The sequence below is a fragment of the Rissa tridactyla genome, chromosome Z (genome assembly GCF_028500815.1).
Source record: "Rissa tridactyla isolate bRisTri1 chromosome Z, bRisTri1.patW.cur.20221130, whole genome shotgun sequence".
Taxonomy (NCBI): domain Eukaryota; kingdom Metazoa; phylum Chordata; class Aves; order Charadriiformes; family Laridae; genus Rissa; species Rissa tridactyla.
The window spans coordinates 4,639,193-4,659,378 of NC_071497.1; the positions used below are offsets into that span (position 1 = coordinate 4,639,193).

Below are 20,186 nucleotides of genomic sequence, written 5' to 3' on the forward strand. Positions count from 1 at the left end.
ATGTTATTTTTCTTTTAGTATTTTGTTCTTAGTAATTTTAAAAATATTTTAATAACTTAGGAATGTTTTGGAAGATTGTTGTAAAAATGCTACGATGACAAAGATGAAAGATACATGCAGAATATAAATGTGTTTCATGGTTCCTTTCTTTGTCAAACTGGGAACTTAAATCTGTATTTCTTAGAGCAAGGTCTATTTCGCAGATCACTGTTTCTTTCTCCAAAACATGATATATCTGGCTGAGAAGCTGGAAAAATCTTACATGTCTGTGTAACATTCTTATAACTTAATAGCTCCAAAGTTTTATCCCAATCTAGTCATTGGAGAATGTTCTTTGTTTTTGTAGTCACTGTTTCACATAGTAACAGCTTGTTGTATTTTGGTCTGTTTGCCAGAGGGCAGGTTTATTTTTAAATCCCTGAACTCTGAATTTTCTTTATTTTTCCAAGATTGGAAGCAGCTGAAATGCCTGGAGTTACAGGTTGAAGGGCTTGCTTCACAATATGAGATGGGAAGCCTCATCCCCTCCCCCTTTTGTGTTTTTCTTTTTTTAAATTTTTCCTAACAAATGTCTCTTAACTGATATTTGTCTAAAAATAGAAAACTGCCTAACTAAAAATAGCTTGGCTCTCAGTCTTGCCAAGGAAAATGGAGAGGAATAGGCGTGGAATAGAAGGCTGAGTAATCCAGCTCTATTCATTCACAGATCCCTTTGAGAATGCAGGCGATGATAAAGTGCCCTCAAAAAACCACAGGCCTGACTTGCTCTCTTCAGACTCCAAGGTGCCAATAAACATTTTAGCCCAAGGATATATTTTTTTTTTCTCATAGATCGTAAACACTTTCTGAAAGACAAGGCTTTGTTTCACAGAAGCTAACTTACTGTCAAAAATAGCTGACTTTCCTAAGGTCCTTTTTCTTGACTTTCCACATGTTTTTTAATTTATTTTCAGATGAGCAATGACTGCAATGTTCTGTCAAGAATTACCATGAAATGTCACATATCTAGTGTGAATGAATGAAAAAAATAGATGCTTTTAATTGATTTCACACTTAAAATTGTGCCCTCGAAACTTCACATATCAGTAAGAAAGAAAAATTTATTACTCTAATTCTGAGCAGTAAAAGTAGAATGAGTAGACAGCTGATCTGTTTCACTGAAAAATCAAACTTAGTTGCAGAAGAACACTTCTGCATATATATAAGTGAAGATTTTTATTTGTAATTCTTCATTTATCTGAAACTCAAATTTTACAAAGAGGGTAGAGGAGATGGGAATGGCAAGGGGCAGGATCTAATTAATTTAAAAATAAACCTGTTGACAACCCTGCAAAGCAGGAACTTTTCATTTGAAAAGCTGTCATATTAGAGAAAGTCAGTCTTTTTTTGTGCTATAAGAGGTTTTTATATCGCATCACCATTGTGGTATTGCAGTGTGAGGTATCAGTAATACTAGACAGCAGAAAAGACACCAGGAAGGGTTGAACATGTTATTTAAAACAGGAACGTTTTTGTTGTTCTGTAAGGAGATTTTGTTGGTTGCCTTTTTTTTTTTTTTTTTTTAAATCTGAGTAACCTGGTCAAACACAGCAACAGGGTGTGGAAATGTCAGCACAGTTCACAGGGTTATTTGAGCCTGAGTATTGTTTTGTCCAGTTCCTGTAATGCTGCTTGTGATAAGACTCTGGAGACAAAGGACGATAATTGATGGAAAGGGACTTAAATCACTCCAAAAAGAATCAAGGTCCTTGTATTTGGGTACATCGACTCTTCTGGTCTCCTTCCTCCTTGTAAAGCATTTTGTCTTCTTGCATGTTGGCCCCCTACTGCTCTTTGTAATGGAGGCAGACCACAAGTGATTCCTTTATGCAGTACACAGGGTGTAATTGTGTCTGCGTGGTGTATTAGTAATTACCAAGGCTGAATTCCTGTATTGTATCTTCACTGCAAGCATGGAAAAATAGGACACACTACCCTGCATTACCATTTTCAACCTAGATAGTGAGCTACTTATAGCTATGTTCCAGACACAAAGATTTTGTGAGCAAACCCATTTTTCATTTTCATCGAGACATCCCTGCTTTGTAAGGTAAATACAAAATGTGGTTATTTACCTGGATTCTTACACAGTAGGAGTAATCACAAGTGTAGAAATACCATGTCTTCTTTTACCTCACAACTATCTTTAATGCAAACTAGTGACTTTGCCCTCTTTTCCCCAAGGTTTTTTGTTTTATTGGGGTCCCATAAGCTGTCAACTGTTCTTTGTCAAACGAATGTTGAAGATTATGCAGCACTGAGTTTCTAGCAAAATCAGCAAATGATGCACAGTTCTTCACATGCTTACACATGAGCAAAGTCTTTTTTAGCATCTAAGTGTTTCCAGATGTGGGCCCTTAGCCACTGCTCATAGTTGTATTGGGTAAAAAGAGCCCTAAGCTATCAAAAGCCAAAAAACTCTGATATGTAAAGTCCACCATTCAGATTTAATTAGACCCCTGATTTAAAGCCTAATGTGGTCAATGGGAGCCTTCTGACTAACTTCAGAACTCTCTGGTTACAGTTCCTAGCACAGACACCAATTTCTACAGATCCTGTCACCTTTTGTACTTAGCAATACCATAATAGGTCTTATTTCTACAGAAATTCATAGGCGTCCTGTTTCAGATAGTAAAACTATTCACAAGAAGAAAGTTGAATGCTCCTGCAAATATCTACAGAATCATGGCTGTATTTCTGAAGAAGTTCCAGTGTCAGTAATTGTGGCAGAATTGGGACCTAAATAGCTCATACCCTGAGTAGCATTTATGTGTCTACACTGAGAAGTAAAAAAGTCCATGTCCCTTCCATGCCACAGAGAGCTGGCAATTAGTGAACCCCCTTCCCTGAGTAACAGAGGCAACTGTGCAAGAGGAGCTTCCTCACCAGAGAGGATGGGGATGCAAAAAGTCAGTCTAATCCTGGCTTTTTGCCTACTTCACTCCACGTGCTAGGGAGCTGGCGTTTTAAATGCTCTGCTCAGGCCAGAGCACCTTACTCTTCTGTTTTGCATGAAGCAAAATATCTCTGTGCCTCTCCTTCCCTGGATTGTGCACAGATAACACTATCTGTTCTTGAGATGCCTTTCTACAGTTTTCATAGCTCTGGCAAAAGTTCTGTTAAACTTCAAAATATGCTGACTTTCCTTCCTTGTTACAGTAAGAAGGTATAAATTAATTATTTATTTGTGTACTATAAAATTTGCATCCATCCTTTATGTATTATGTAGTTCATATTGATTAGACTCCATTTGCCCTGAATTCTAGGAGGCCTCTGTGTGTTTGTTTATATGAAAGACGATTGAAATTAATGTAAGTTACAAAATTTGCAGGGCTATAAAACCTCAAACACATATGCTTTATTGTTATACATTTTTAATAATCACAAGCCAGCTGTGAATTAGTGTCCATATTACAGAACTGTTGAATGTAGTTAAATAGCCATTGTTCTTTGAATTAAGAAAGACCTTTAAAACAAAGTTTCAGTCAACATTTTCTCTATGCGGTAATTTATAAATCCACAACTTTCGGTTGTTGTGTCTTCCGTACTTCATTTTGCTATGAGTGTTTTTATATTTGGTTACCACTTAATTGAGGAATAAAAACTTCTACTAAAAGAAGTTGCATCGTCTGTGTTCTAAACAGTTCATTAATGCTTTTGCATGATAGACAGTGGTATTCAAGGGAAAAATCTGTGATATATCGGATAGGCTTGCATTAAAAAAATCTCAAACCCATTTATTTATATCAGCCCGCGTGATTTATAGACAACTATAATTACATTTTATAGTGCAGAGTTATAAAAATGTGCATGCACTTTACTTTGGGTTGTTAAAGTATACGTTTATTTCTTTGATCAGATGTTACAGCATGCAGGCTGTTCAAAGAGAGCAAATTATAGAAGAGTCAATAAGAGTACTTTAAACAACACACAGCTGCTATAGATTGATTCAAAAGAGATCAAAATCTTGACAAAGAAGCAGTTCCTAATGGAGTGTATGGTGTTTAAATTATATTTAGGTTACTACAATAGAATCATGGCTATAACATGAAAAACATAAAAACACATAATTTTTCCGTTCGTTATTATAATCCAAGGCTTGGTTATTACATACATCTAGCATGTTCAAACATATATCAGTAAAATGGAAGCTTTACACTTTTGTCTCTAGCAGTTACCAGTATGTGCCTTAGCTTTTAATCTGTATTTTTGTAACCTATGTGAGAAGAAGCTTGCCTTCTCACATGTAAATTTTCGCACAGCCCACATATATTGTTTAACTCATGAATAAAAATTCATAATTATGCTCAGTACTTTCCATCCTATACCTGAAAGTGCTTCACAGAAGTGACTAAACATAAACTTTAAAATAAAGTTTTATTTTAAAAATAAAGGTAATTTATCCAAAAGCCTAATATGGAGGCACATGAACTTTGTGAGAGAACTTATTATTTGATGATTCCTAGGGGCCTGTACTGTGCTTACTAAGTATTAACCCAGACTGGGCCAAAATGAAGAGTTTTTGCCCAGTTAAAGCCTCAAAAGATCTAGGAACTCTCAGTCCTCCATGAACAAAATATCCCTGGCAAGCAATTCCTAAAGCAATGAACAAGTATAGGATCAAGATTTTCACAAAGCAGAAATCAGAAAATATTGTGAAGCAGAAATCAGAAAATATTGCTGGTGTTTGTGTACTATCAAAGGGACACAGACTTCAGTTTAATGCCTTTTTTAAAGGAATCTTTCTGCATTTTATTGAGAGTGTATTCAATGTAAAACGCAAACAGCAGCTCTGGAGCAAAAATCAGATTTCAGCAGACTTTTCCCTCAAACAAAAATGCTGTAATAAGCCACAAAGCTCTGTCCCCTATCGAGTTCTGTTTCTCTGACCCAAGAAACGTTGCTTGTGTTAATGCACAAAAGTAAAACGTGCATTAGTGCAGAGGTTTAACCTATCTAGAACTGCATAGAGCATGGGAAGCTGGGTGTATCTTATCCCTTATAAGGATGTGGGAGACAACAGATTTGAGCCATTTAGATCAAAGAAGAAACAGAACCTGAGTTTCCAGTTTCGTAGCAGGTTTCTAACCACTAGTTGTTAAACGGAAAATCTGCAACAGCAGCCTTTTAAAAGGGAAGAGTGACTCTTCCTCAACTCTTTGAAAGATTAGCTGTAGGAGGAGATGGTATGCCTGAGTCGATGCCCAAATGCCCAGCAGAGCTTTGAGGATGAAGGTGTCTCTGCAGCCCTGGGTAAGCAGTCTGGCTTCTGATGAGGGATAGCATTTCCCAAACCCCGTTCACTTGGTCTGGGTCACTCACAACTTCATCACCTGCTGATAGGTTTGGATCCTGTTCTGCAGCACCAAACTCTTCCAGTGCCCTGCATAGGAAGCCTTAGATTCTAACACAGTGTGAATTCCACTCTGGACGTCAGGTGCCTAAATAGTGTGTACTGCTCAGTTGATCCTATTCCGTAGCCCTTTCCTTTCACAAGGCCCTTCCTTGCAGCATGAGAATTGCAGCAGGGTGTGGACTGCTCGTTGTGGTTTCAGTGTAATCTCAAAACAATGTGGCTAAGGGAGAACACTCCTCATTGACCATTTTCCTACCCTGTCACTTTACAAAATGCTTCTATTCCAAAGGATGCTTAGAAAGGCGTGCTCTCATTTCCCTATCCCAGAGATGTCTTCATTTATAGCTTTCAAATGCTGGCAGGTGTGGGGGTTCTACCTAATTGACTCCATTAGCAGAACCCTTGAACTGTTAGGACCCCAGTAGATAACTATATTTGACAATTCTGACTTGACCTGCATCAGTAGCAAGAAGTTTGTTCAGTAGGACTAAACTCACCTGATAGTAATGCCCATGAAGGATTCACAAGTGTGGACTGAACAGAAGTAAGATGCATCTGGGCTTGGACTTCAGGTGAAACACTGGATCCCCAAGGGTTATAGAAACCTCTCTTGTCTCTCCCACAGACTAAATTTTTCATTCCCTTCCCATTAAGGAGTCTGAGAAGTCCTCCTACTCCTTCTGTACAGTCTTTTTCGTGGGAGAAGTGTTCTTAATTCCACCTCCTCCTTCAAGAAGAGTGATGGAGCAAAAGAGCTGACTAAACATTCTGCAGTTAAGTCTGCTTCCTACTGATCTCCATGACCAATTCCGCGGCAGGAATAAAAGAAGTACTCATCCATTCCTGATACCGCTATTTTATTCTGGGGTCTTGTGATCTAGCATACCCCAGGCAGAACAGGAATCCTGCCAAACTTTGGAATCAATGTAAGTAGGTTTTGCTGCAGTTTATTTGAAAGTTTCGTGTTGTTGAGAAACTCCAGGCAAACCTCAGGACTGTGAGCCTCTCTGCAGGTACTAGGAACAAAATTGTGTACTTCTGGAGAAATTCTTATATACTCGTTGCTTATATGCCCATTGGCCACTTCATGGGAAGGATCTTGTATCATCACTGATTTTCACTGAAATTTTGGTTATTTAGGACATTGCTGGTCCCTTTTGCTACCATAAATGCTATGTAAAAGCCTGGGGCCGTTGAAATCGGTCCATCCAGGATCTCTTTGCCAGATCTTTGATTTTAATGTATCAATAGTAAGAGGCAAAGCCACATGCATTTTGAGGTAATCTCATCTTCAGTCTTACCACAGTCTCTGATTTCTTTGGCACAGTCAGCTTCTGATTGGTTTTAAAATTGAATTTTCATATTCAAACATAAAATAAATGCTAGAGAACCTGAAGTATTCCTTTATCATTCCATGTAATACCCTTTACCTTTCCTCTAGAGTGTCTTGCTGCATTGTAAATGCTTTGCAGAGCTTAGGATACTGTAGCAGCAGGCTGATGGCTGCAAACGGCTTAGAAGATAGCCAAGATAATGGAATAAGTAAATAAGCTCGGTTTTCTTGACGCAGTCACGTTGACAGGAAGTACAGTTGTTCCATCTCTCAGCATAATGATTTCAGTTTCAGTCTGTAGTTGGTCCAAATATCTCCAGCATGATTAGATTTTGGGACTGGGAGTAGTGTTTGTACACCTGTGGAATTCAGCTCCTCATTAGGTAGGGAGCTGGTGTGGTTCATCCTTGTACACAAGCTGATGTGTTAGAAAAAAAGTCAGAATGTTACTGACTTCTGAACGTTTTTCTCAGATAGCCAGAATATTTACCTTTTTCTCAGGAACACAGTCCCCAAAACACTATCGACTTTGCAAAACACTGTGAAGTGATAAATCACGAAGGAGGTCAGCTCTTTAAAACAAATACAGTCCTTCAGGCTGTTCTGGGTTTGCGATTCCCAATTAGAAAACCTCCCTTTCTTATATGTAACGTGGCTGTGGGAGGCTCTGACTGAAGCTGTCTGAGGAAACAGCTGCGGGATGTGGAGATGTGAGTACCCCCAAGCTATTTCTTGCCTTTCCTCCGTTGGAGGTTACCACCTTCGCAGCAGAGTCAGAGGAAGGGAATGCATGCCCACGCCTCGGCTGCTCCACCTCCGCAGCTCTGGTATGGGGTGAGTAATCTTGGATGGCAGGGCAGAGCAGGCAGCCCTGCGCCGTGATTTATTCTGCAAGAGCCACCAAACCTGGTCAGAGCCCACAGCTAAGTCTTCACCAAGCGAGACAGTACTGATCACAGCACATGGTCACAGCATCCTTCGTGCTCACCTCTACCAAGTCTTGGAAGAAGTGAAATAGGCTGAAATCTTGCTCCATTTGTCCAGCTCTCCTGCAGAATTAGAGGACCCAAGCAGAAACATCTTTTGGAGCCCACAGAATTCACTGTGTGGGAATACCATGTGATTAAATGTTTGAAGATCTCAGACAGCAGGGCTTTGGCAGGCCAATATACCAATTCTTCTTTACAAAACTATAATTTTGTCCAAAAAAAGAAATCCAGTTTTACAATGAAAACCCCTAACATTTAAAATGTGTTTTAGCTGCTTCTGGAAGAAGCTGAAATTTTTAAAAAAGACGCTTAGTTTCTGAATGATTTTTTTTTTCTTTTCTATTTTACCTTTTCAGCCATTATTTTTCTACTACTGTCTCTGTAAACTCTGTCCTCGGTTCTTGTCAAAATTTCTGACTAGATCTTGAGTCTGGCTCTGCCACTTCTGCTTTCTGAAGCAGTGATAAGAACTAGAAGTCGCTGGTTTCTCAAGTTTTCTTCCTTCCCAAACAGAGCACTGAAACTGACCATTATGTTGTTAATTTAACTTAGCCTTTATTCAACAAAGCTACAGAGGGCAGCATGTAAGCCAGTTTTTGCAGGTGTATGTGTGGGTCGGTCTGTCTGTATTAAATTTAGACTCCTTACTGAGTACATTGAGTTTGCTGGGGTTTTTCTTTCTTATAGCACCCCGATTACACTGGTAATTAATATCATTCAACTTTTTATAGAGGGACAACTATAGAAAAACGAATTAACAAAGCCTATGCAGGAAGTTAGTAATGGAAGTGGGAATTAAACTGCAGCTTTTTGGGGTATAAGTAGCAGCTTAACCCTCAGATAATCTTTATGTAAAGGGGCTAATCTTTTGCCTCCATTATGGCACAATTTGCAGCAATGGAAATTTAGAATTCCCTTTCCTGGAAAGCGTCATAAATTCTCAAAAATCTTTTTAAAATCTGACCTCTTTTTGCTAATTCTGTCATTTCTGACTCTTTGCTTTTGAGAGAAGTGCTTACTCCTTTCAAGGGGAGAGCAGAGTGATAGGACCAGTATGGCTTTTAAAGAAGTTACGCTTCAGGAAAACAGAGTTGCTTGAAGGACCAACTTTCTAGGATAATAATGCAGTTCTGGAGTTTCATCCAGCTCCTCCATACAGCTCCTGACTGTACCCTCTCACTCTTTTTTTGGCTAGTGTTTAGTTGAGTTATCTGCAAGTTTCAGCTTGCAAAGTTTCTGTCTGAATATTGCCACTCCTGTAGGATTTTCCATGGGAAAAAAAGACCCAGTTCTTTGTTTCTAGCAGATGACACTTTGGTAAGCAGACAAATGCATATCATAGTCTAGAGATTTTAGCAGCTGTTTGAAGATAGATACAATTTGCACAAATGTTTCTGGTAAATAACAGAACTTATATAAATTGTTGGTCTAACAGGAAAAAACAAAGCCATCTTAAATCAAGTGTGAAAGTCTGCATCATTTGAGTCATCTGTTTTCATAGTTAAAAATCACGGGCCAATTTTTATTCTCAAATAGTGCTTGCTCACTCTAAACTTAGTGGAGAGACTTCCTTCTCTTTCTCCTTGGTGAAAACCTGACTCTATCAGCAGAACAGTGAGTTGATGGTTATTGCTTTGTTGCTATTTAAGGCCTCCGTCCAGCAAAGAAACAGGAGGCTAGTGTTTCAGAGATCTAACCTCTATTATAATTCACCATTTCTTAAAAATATATTGATTTGGGCATTTCTACCAATGGATAAAACAATTATGGTAATATAAAAATAAAAGGGAATGTTCTTTTTCCTTTAAAAAGGACTGCTATTCAGCAACATTTGCTTATTGTCATATCAGTACCATTTTTTTTGTAATAACCCCCTGTAATTTGATCTGCTGTAAAATAAATGTTCAAAATCTGGGGGGAAAAAAATAATAATCTGTTCAGAACATTGATACATTCAAGATTTTTATGGGAGACCTCCAAAGAAAACCCAGGTGCTGAAGGAAGTGGTGTTCTTGTCTCGGTGGGTGGCATTTTCACTGCTGAGTCAGTTCTGCACCAGTTCAGTGGTGCTGGAGGTGCTCTGTTTCAGATGAAATGGGAAAGCAAAATGTTGTGGTCATCAGAGATTCCCTGGCCCCATGGTTAAGGGTGAAGGTGTTTGCCCCATGGTCTAGGAAAAATTCCATCCAAAGTGACTTAGATCGTGTGTTACAATTTTGTTTGTCTGAAGTATATATCGTTTCTGCCCCTGGCTAGCGTAGCTACACACGTTGACAGTATATTCACCCCAGGGTGGCTGCATTTTAATGATGTGTGAAGCAGTCCTTAAACGTATAATTTCAGAATCTCTTTGGGATCTTTTAGAACATAAATAATGCTCAAAATACATGCAAAGTGTAATTCCTATCAGCTGCCATTCTTTCTGTAATATGTTTTTGTGACAAAAGATCCTGTAGAATATATGTGTTGCTCTTTATGTCACATTTCTCAAGTATTTTGAATATGGCATTTAGTATTAAAGGTTCCCATTTATATCATGGAAAAACACCAGCTGCCTTTGAAATAGTTAATTGTTTCTGCAGTCATTTATATTAAGCCTTGCATATTTCAAATAGTGTATGTTTGAAGAGATAGTAACACTGATGTAACAGACTTGGTAACACCACTGTACATCTAGAATAACTCAACTGGTGTCTTTACAGCTGTTCCAAATCCAGCTACAGATTTACACTAGTGTAAATGAGATCTGACTTCAGCCTTGTATTTGTGTATATGTCTGACTAAATTAGACACAAATGAAAATGTTGAGGGCAGCGCTCCATCTGGAAGGGCTGGAGTCAGTGGAGAAGGATTATAGATAGACGAACATAAAAAGAAGGAGGGAAATAACAACCTGTTGATGATTACAGTGTTTATTTTTAAGTGGCCTCATATTCCCTAAAGAAGCTGAGATGATTCTGCTGAACTACTGTAAAGTTTATTTTTCCATTCACATACTTTTTGTATCTGGCAGTAAAACCTAGTACAGATCAAATACACTATGTCTCACCAATTTCTTCTTCTGTTTTAAATATGCTCGATAAAGCTTAGAGAAAACCTGTCCATTTAAATACTTCATACACTTAAAAGGTTTTGAAAAATCAGTAAAGGATATAATGGACTGCTATTAGGCTGTGGCCAAGGGGCAAAAAACAAGTCAGAGATGCATCTATTCTGGCTTTAGTCCACCTTTGCACCCCTTGGCAGACCAGGTCTGCTCCTGACATTGAGCTAGTGTAAGTAGCCAGAATATAGAAGTTTTGTCTTCATGGAATCGTTCCACAAGTAGTGGGCCTTGAGAAATAGTGGAGTTCTACTTTCTGTAAATCCGTCTTCCAAGACAGGGGGTGGAAAACGAGGTATTTGCCACTGGACTGTGGTGCTAACCTTCACTCTGCAGGACAAGGCATGTGTTTATGGGCAGGGCAGCACGCAGAAAGAGTGGTGGGAAAAACAGGAGAGTGAGCTGGAAGTTTTCTGCCCTTATCTACATATTCTGTGTTTCCATTACTCGAAAACAGTGTCTGTGACAGGCCTTTGGACCCTCAGTAAGGGGTTATAATAATATAAGCACTGGAGTGGTCAAGAAGTAGTAGTGATAACTATTCCATCCCTAAAACACAAATAGCCTGACAATACCTCTGATTTAAGTAAATAATCTGCTAATTTTGTGCGTGAAGCAGTGACAGCCAGTCTGTGGAAAGTTGTCAGTTTTTTTCAACACAACAGAGCAGAATTTGACTGTCTTTTCAAAGTATGGGTTTTAAAAACAGCTGCACAGAAGTTTCATTTTAACACACTCTTTGGGTGTAACAAGTGCGTTTGACAGTAGAGTAAATTTTGTCAAATGTTTAAAAGGTATTTTGTTTGTCCAAGGCAATTTTTTTCTTTCTTTTTAAATCTCTCATATCTGTAGAGGTGATTTTATCAGAAGCTGCCATCACAACTAGGTCAGCATTGCACTTATGTCACTAATTTCTCACCTCCAATTAATGTCACACGTGAATTCATTATTTAGGAAATGACAATGTTGTCTGGAAAAGCACATCCTTTTTTTTATCTCTGCTAATCCAACACATCAGCAATATTAAGCCAGTATTATACTGTGTCATCGCAAAGGGATGCTGGTCATGCTTATGTGTGAAGACTTCCGAAAAATCCTTCTAGATTTGAACAAAAAGGTGTTGGCAAGTGAACTAGTAGAGGGTGTGTATGTGTATATATAAATACATGTATACATATATATATATACACCCATATATGTGTATATATATCTGTAAGGCGCAAATGCTGCGTTCCTGTAGGCTGTGACCACATGAGAGCCGAGAAGTGTGACAGCAGCACCTGTGAAGAAAAAAGAAAAAAAAAACAAAACCAAAAAAAAAAACCCCCAAATGGGTCAGCCGGTGGGGCCGTCAGCCGAGCGTCCCCAATCAGCGCCGCGGCCCTGGAGACAGCCATCTATGGCCATGGGGCAGCAAGTGCTGGGGCTGACAGGTGCGGATGACGGGGATGCGTGGCATTGCTGCAGCCGGGACGGGGACCCGCATGGCCTCGGCCAGCGACGCTGGTCACTTGATGCTCTGCTCCCCCCGTGGATTCCCCGGGGCGGCAGGGCTTGGCGGGCGCTGCCGCCCCGTCTCCTCTGTCAAGGCCAGGGACACGCGATCCCCTCCATAGAGGGCTGGCGTAGGAATCCTACGTCAGCTGCCCAGGGGGGGATTTGTGGGGTTTTCAGGCCTTTTGCGCTACGACGACGGATGGGAATAAGCCTGATGGATGAGGAAATATCCTTACTTAGAACCTCGGGAATTATTCAGATCTAAATTCTTTAAAAAAAACCAAAAAAACCCCAACAGTTTACAAGTGCAGCGATGGACAGACATCTTTGGCATGTCCCATGAGATAACTGTGAACACAGGAGGCTGTAAGCTTAGTTGCGTGCATTAACAGAAATTTTAACACAAAGTTTTAATGCTGGAGTCCTCACGTGACTTGCTTTTGTTTCTTTCTGAGAAAACCCAGAAAGATACTTGGTTTAGATTAACTGCTATGAGATCTCTGAATCTGACATATCCTTCTTCTATTTATACTTATAAAGCCAAAGTTGCCCTGTGTAATTTAAGTCAATGCTAAATAGAAAAGCAGTGACGAGTGGGTAAGGTTGAATATCAAAGAAAGGGGTTGTGCGTGGTCTCTTTTTTTAGAGAGCAAACCTCTGCCCTCTCCCCCGTCTCCTGTCCCACCGTCTCTCCAGAGGGGTAACGCAGGCGCAGCAGCCGGGCAGCAAGGTGTGCTCTCTCTCAGGGATGCCACAGGAGATGGTGGTGAGGCTGAGACCAGCCTGCTACCAACGGACCGCACCTCCGGAGGCTGCACTGCCTTGCAGAGCTGCCCTGTCCCCACGTCATATAGCACGGCTACAGGGAACAAAGAAGCAAAAATCCCACTGTCCTGTTGCCCTTTCAAAAAATTAATTTGCTTTTATACAAGTATTGCAAAATATTGTAGATATGCCTTGGCACGTGTCAAGAGCGTGAGTGGAAGAGAATAGACTGAACTCTCTAAGAGGTAGAAACCTCGTGTCCTGATGAGCTCACAGCACCCACGTATAAGCATTCATAACACGCTGATCGATCCTTCGTAAGCAAAGAGAAGCAGATGTTACTGGCAAAGGGTGCCGGCATTGTTTGGTTTCACAAGAGGTGTGATTAGAGAAGGTACTTGAAGGAGGAGAGAATAATCACTTGGCATGCAAAAATGAGAGGCAAATCCAAGCAGAGGGTTTGGTGTATTGTTGTGAAAAGCACACTTACGTACAATCATTTGAAGAAGACAGACGTACAGGACCACACAATGGAAATTTTTTTTTCTTTAAAACTTCGGTGAAAATAAAATAGTAACACAAAGGTTAACATGTGGTTATAGAAGTTCAGCTATTATATAAGCCCTGTAGCTTATTTCTAAAAGCGTAGAAACCACAAAAGCATTTTATGATTTATACAAAAGAGGTAAGAAATGTTCCATTTTTCTGTGTTACTGGTATACATATTTTTTTTGTCTGGAGCTTGTTAGATAACAGTAAGTATAATAATGTTTTATCTGATTCTCCTAAACATGCAATTAAAGTACATTAGTACCAGCATACTAGTTTATGTTCATTATTAAATGTAAAAATCTAAGAACTCTACATTAATGGAACATCAAATTTGAGATTTTAGTTACACAGAAGTCAGGGAATTCAGATGGACGGTTCCCATAGCAACCTATCTCTTCCTCTTTGTGTTTTTCATTTCACTAGAACCTTTCATTACTTGATTGCACCATACATTGTATCATGCAATTTCATCATAAAATTTCATCATTACATAACTGTACGAGAGAAGAGAGTGAAGGTTGTCTTCCCTCAACACTTTCTAACTTTAATATGTCTGTTGCACAGAAAGCAAGCTGGCGCTTAAATGAATTGGGTCCATGATTTAAATATTTTCTGCTTTTTTGGGGGGGCCTTCATAAATTTGTCCGGGTTCTTTGGGATGGCTATAAATAATAAAGCACTTGAACACAATAGCATATCATTCCTTTGTAATTGGCTATTGTCTGCCTTGCCACGTAGATATGTGGCTCCAGCGAGCAAAAGAGACCAAACCATTTTTCATTTGTGGCTAAAAGATTTATCCCATACAGATACAGGAAAGAAAGTGATAGTGGAATATAGAAGGCACTTGCGGTTTTTGCCTTCTGACAGTGGAATATAATTTACCAAATTACAACTCTGTGGATTGTCATGGTCGCTAGTGGGGTTATCAGTTAGAGATCATTGTGGTGGCTTCTAGACAACATAACAGATACGGGAATTTGTAGTAGACCTGTAATTCTAAATTTTTCCATACTGTAAATTTTGATTACAGATGAAGAGCCAGCAAGATTGCACTTTTCATTACACAAATGAAGGTAGCGATTAACCTTGCAATAGTCAGGTCTGTTTTGCAGAGGATAACAAAATGGGACAAAGAGAGCTGGTCTGAACCTTTTGGGGAACTTATCAGCCAACCTGGTCTGTTTAATTTGGAAGCTATACTGTGAGGATTTCCAAGCCCCAAGATCTGTGTTTTCTCAAGCCCTAACGTGGAGCAGCTCCACAGCAGATAAACTTACTAAGAAAAAAGGAAATACCTCTCTACAAAGATGGGCAAACTAAAGGATAGGATAGGATAGGATAGGATAGGGTAGGATTAAAAAAACAATGGAATTTCTAACCTTCTCTGCTGTTCCTATTAAAGAAATACTAGAAGAAGAGAATAATACTGCAGAAACAGAGACTGGATTATGAAAATGAAAAGCTTTTCCTCCTCAAAAGCTTTCAAATTGCAATGACTTCCATTGCTTGATAAAATCAGACCTGGCTGGTAGTGCCATATTTTCTTTTGTGCTTTTGTAGTGATGATAAATTTTGCATGAAATGAAAGTAAATAGTTGTTTATACTTCATTTGACAGCAGCCAGTATGTCACTAAGTCAGCACTTCTCCTCTGAGATTTATAGAGCAGGATTTAGCCTAAATTGCTGGCATACGAGATTTCAGCCAAAGGTTGTTTTCCTTTAACCATTTTGTTTTTCAAATGCCTTGGCTGATTTTAGGTTATTGGAGTCCAATATAATTACTTGTTTAATTGCTTGGAAGAAGTAGAGCTTCCGTAGTTCAAAAATGGCTTATTTTCTTTAAAAATAACTGAAATCTGGCTTGGGGTTCTCTAGAATGCAATGCACTACACAATTGTGTAATTTTGTCCTCTTAAATATTCCCTGAATAGTCATTAAATCTTTGGAAACTAGCTAATCTCTAGGAGGATGCGATAGGTCTGGCTATTTTCCAGGGTTTGCAAGAGGCTACGACAGCTTAACATGGTAAGAAAAATGGTTTCTAAATCACTGCAAGACTGGGTGAAAGACTCTAGCCTGCTGAAACCCCATTGGTCTTCTTAATAACTCCAGTCTTCTCCAGTGTCCAGAATCAGCTTCTGCTTCGAGAGGTGACACAGGGCAGAGGAGAAGAGGAAAAGTTAACACGAAGTCCAGAGAGCTTGTGAATAAGGGTGGATCAGTTAGATATTGGTCAGTGCTACTTTTAGTTCTGCTGTACCAACAGGTGTTGGATGCGTTGAAGCACAATAAAGGTATTAAATACCTAAAATTAGGTATCAAATACCTAAAAGGTATGATGCAGAGGAAAGTAAAAAATGGCAATAAATAGGAAAAAATGTAGTCTGCATGTTGAAGGAGCCAGAGATAATGCTAAGATGCTCAGGATCCCCAGGGCGGGAAGGTTGGAACTAGATGATCTTTAAGGTCCTTTCCAACGCGAACCATTCTGTGATTCTGTGATTTGTCCTGAATACCACTCAGTACCTTAGTACAGAGGATAAGGATGTCCCTTTCAGCCTGCTTTCCTCTCCAGAGGAGAACTCTGTGTGTGTGTTGTGTGTGAGTGTTGCTGTGCAGTCTATCAGTCTATTCTTCTGTCTTTTCCCTTTAACTTCTTCATTTTTTATCCAATGCCAAGCAAATCTGGTGCAAAGGGAGGGGTCTCACAGACAATGAAATTCCAACAAGTTTCATGAAAATTATATGTTCTTGTGCAGAGAAAGAGAACCAGAAATTACTCTCAGAAAGACCCCCAGCTGAAGGCAGCATTGCAGCATCAGTCCTTACACACAGAAGGAACAAAGAATACGGATAAGGGGGCAAGAGAAGCCCCAGGAGACCCAGTCACCGGAAGGCTTCTCTGGATATTGCACTTTACCCCAAAATGCAATTCACAGGGAACCAGGCATTAGTTCCAGCACTCAGAAAGCTCGGAGCTCTGCCTCTCACTGCAGCACACGTGTGGAAATTTGTATTGCCTAACCTTTCCCCAACTCACTGAAGCATGTTCTTTTTTTCTTTTTTTTGAAGGGTAGGGGGGAGGGAGAGTGGGAGGAAAGAAGTGCACTGCATTAGTGATCTTGTTTAGCCTTGCCAGACAAGATACCAGGCAAACACACCGGACTGATGGGTTTTTCAAAGGAAAGGTTTGTCTCTACTCTTTAGGGCTAAAGTTAATTTTGGGTCGAATACCAGCATTTTTTTACTAAATTTCCGGTGAAAACACCGACTGCTGTGGCAGCAACCTGCTTTATAAGGATATGAAAATAAAAATAAATATTTATGAAAATAAAAACCGCTATTTTGGGAGGAAATCTGGTCTCTTTTTGGACACTGCTGCAAGACATTCATTGGGTTACGTTGTTTGTTTTCCCCTGCTCATCTGAAAGAAGGCAGTGCATTCCTGAACCTCTATAAACCACAGAAGTGACTGTTTCACATCAGCGCTAAGCAGACAGTCGCAGAACTTTAGGGCACTGAGTGTGCTGAGGACAAGGGGAATCTTCTTTTACCCAGATACAACCTTGTGAATGCAGCAGACAGGGATTTGGGAATGATGGAAAAGGAAAAGATTCAAAGAGGCTGCAAAACATTCCCCATCTTGTCTTTTCATATTGATCTTCGTCTGGTAGGATAAGTTGTGCAGCTCCCTTCCCTCACCTTTGTCCATTCAATTGCAGCTGTGTTGACCTCTGGGAAAAAAAGAGGTCATTGCCGTTTGTAAAGAGAGGAGCTGGACTGTCGTCTCAAAGCTTGGAGTTGAGGGTGCCATCCAGTCCAGCTCATGTCAGCATCATTCCTCAGAGAGTCCATCCGTGACTCCAGTCACCTCAAGAAAAGGTCCCAAGAGTGCTGTTCTGGATTTCATGTCTGGACAGCTTGACCCAATAGGTTGTGAAAACAGAATATTTTGTGTATTCAGAAAACACCTGTTTTGTACTTATATGAAGAGAAGAATGTTAGTTGACATTAGTTATTCAAATGTAAAAGAGAAATTTCACTTCTCATATATCATATTTTATCTATTAAATCTATCAAACAACAGCTGATTGCAAAAGCCCTCTTTATAATTGGCTTGTTTCAAGCCAGTAGCAGCAGAAATTGTACATGACTATGTCAGTTCTGCTAGTTAACATTTAAAAGATAAAGGAGACATAAGACGGAGCGGAGAAGAAGTGTCCAGAATCACTGAGGTTGTTTTAGCTTCTTAAGGTTTTATTCAAATGGATTTATAATTGTGTGTCAGTTGTAGCTCACGGGATTAGATGTGAAATCTATACAGATACAAAGTCTGAAAAGAGAGATCTACATTGAGCCAGCCTTCCACAGTTGCCAGTATCTGTTTCAGAGATCCACATCATGAGTTTGGAAGGCTCAGATCTCTTAGAGCAGATCACCATCACTTTGCTGACTTGCTGAAAATGTGATGTTCAAGGGTTGTGTCTTCACAAAGAGAAGAGCTTTATAGCTTTTGCAGAAGTACGAGAGCTCTGTTCCTAACTCTCAGGTTAAATGCAGAAAATGAAGTCTGATTTTTAATAAATAAATACAATAGTACAGAAGCAAGGTATGACTTTATAATACTTGAGGGATTTAATGGTGTTGCCATAAATAAAATAATTAGGAAATGTACTTTTCCAATAGGAACAAAAAGTTCATATGAGAGGCAGCCATTCTGAGAAGACAAAAAGAAACCAGTTGAAGCATCCCACACTAATACACAGCACAAGCATAGCCACTTATTAACACAAGAGTGCTATGTGATCTATATGTTGTAACTGAGGTTGCTTAGCCAGGTTTCAACTCAGAATTAACTGCAAGCTGTCTAATAAAGTAGTAACACCAAATGGACTCTTTGAAGAGTTTTTGACTGAGAAATTCTTAGAGCTAAATTTGAGAAATCTTACAAATATTTACTTTGTGTACTATTGCTTGTAGTTGGGGTGTCCACAAAGACTTGCTTCCATATTCTTTTACCTTAATTAATCCAATGACTGTTCTTTGGTGATCTGTTAAGGGAGATAAGTTAAAACCTATTTGAGGCCAGACAACCATTCTGAATAGTTAGCTACTGATTTCATTCTGGTTTTATGTTTTTTCATCTCCATTATTTATCTTGGTGATGACGATCATGGTTGTGAGGGTTGACTTGAGCTGATGAACCTGAAATTCATCTGTTTTGACTTTTCACTAAGCATTTGTTTTAGCAGTGCTTTTTCTTGTACATTAAGCTTCAGCACTATGCATTTGTAGCACTGTAACTGGAGTCAATAAAAAGTAAACACCATGACTAGAAGCTCTCAATCGGTATTTCACGGCCACATTAGCAACTCTGTCCTCCCCCTTGCCCTATCAAAAGCACATACTTAAGAATTTCAGGGCATTGCTAATATCATCCCTTACATCCACTTCCAAGGAAGAATTCAATTTAGGTACTACTCCTTCTTCTGTGAAGAACATTAATTCCTAAATTTGTTGCAGAGTTTAGTTGTTTTGTTTTTTTCATGTCTTCCTCCTGTATCTTTCTTTAGAGAAAAGGAAAACACTGGGGTATTGCACTGTAAACAGTATGCATCCGTTGCTTTTAACGTTCATTCATTTCAAATGTATAAGTATGTTAAAATAAATTGCTTTCTGGGTTGGTATCTTAACCTGTTGATGCTGTTGGATATGGTGGGAGGGGGTGTACCAGTACAGGCACTTTGCCACACCGCCAGCTTCATTCTTTGTTGACTCGTTCCAGTTTCAGAAGAAAAAGGTCTGTATGGTCCTCTCTTGCTACTCATAATTGGAGACCTACAGCATCGATGTGGTGGATCTCTTTCTTTCCCTAAAGTATAATGTAAAACCTTCCACTGCTGGGCAGTTTCTGTTACTGTAACACTGCTGAGTCTTTCTTGCAGCGTGTGTCAAGTATTGAACTTTCCAAATTATGTATTTCAGACGTTGAGAAAGAAAGGACTTAATGGCTGTGACAGTCCAGACCCCGATGCAGACGATTCAGTAGGTCACAGCCCTGAGTCTGAGGACAAGTACAGAAAAATTAATGAAGATATTGATCTAATGATCAGCAGGCAAAGATTATGTGTAAGTACTCTGAGCTCCCTTTCATTTTTTTTACTTTCTGATATTTCTCTGAACCTGGCAGGCATTGAACAAGAAAGAAAACAAAGGTTGTGAAAGCCCCGATCCTGACTCCTCTTACGCTCTCACCCCACGCACTGAAGAAAAATACAAAAAAATTAATGAAGAATTTGATAATATGATCAAGAGCCATAAAATACCTGTAAGTACCAAAGGTTAGATGGCTGTCTGCTGATAACTGCTGCAGTAACAAACCATAACCCTTTCAGTTCTGGCTTCTTAACGAAAACATTTCAGCTGGAAACAGGCTTTAATAGCCCAATATATAATTAAACACTGTGGTCAGAAGATTTCACATGACATATTTTTCTTCCAAGTCTCTACCTCTGACACACAGACAAAGATTTCGATAGGTGAAACCT

The 20,186-nt window shown here is 39.4% G+C and overlaps 1 protein-coding gene across 20 annotated transcripts in view; it reads left to right on the forward strand.

The window, feature by feature from the left end:
- The window catches only part of MEF2C (myocyte enhancer factor 2C), a 140,669-nt gene that overhangs the window by 82,725 nt on the left and 37,758 nt on the right, over window positions 1-20,186 (forward strand). For 13 of the 20 annotated variants that reach the window (XM_054186952.1, XM_054186953.1, XM_054186951.1 and 10 more), the window contains 2 exons: window positions 19,624-19,683; window positions 19,829-19,966. In XM_054186952.1, the coding sequence (XP_054042927.1) occupies window positions 19,624-19,683; window positions 19,829-19,966 (198 nt within the window). Of the gene's footprint in view, window positions 1-19,623; window positions 19,768-19,828; window positions 19,967-20,186 lie in introns of all 20 variants that reach the window. The other 7 variants (XM_054186963.1, XM_054186967.1, XM_054186965.1 and 4 more) reach the window with 3 other exon arrangements.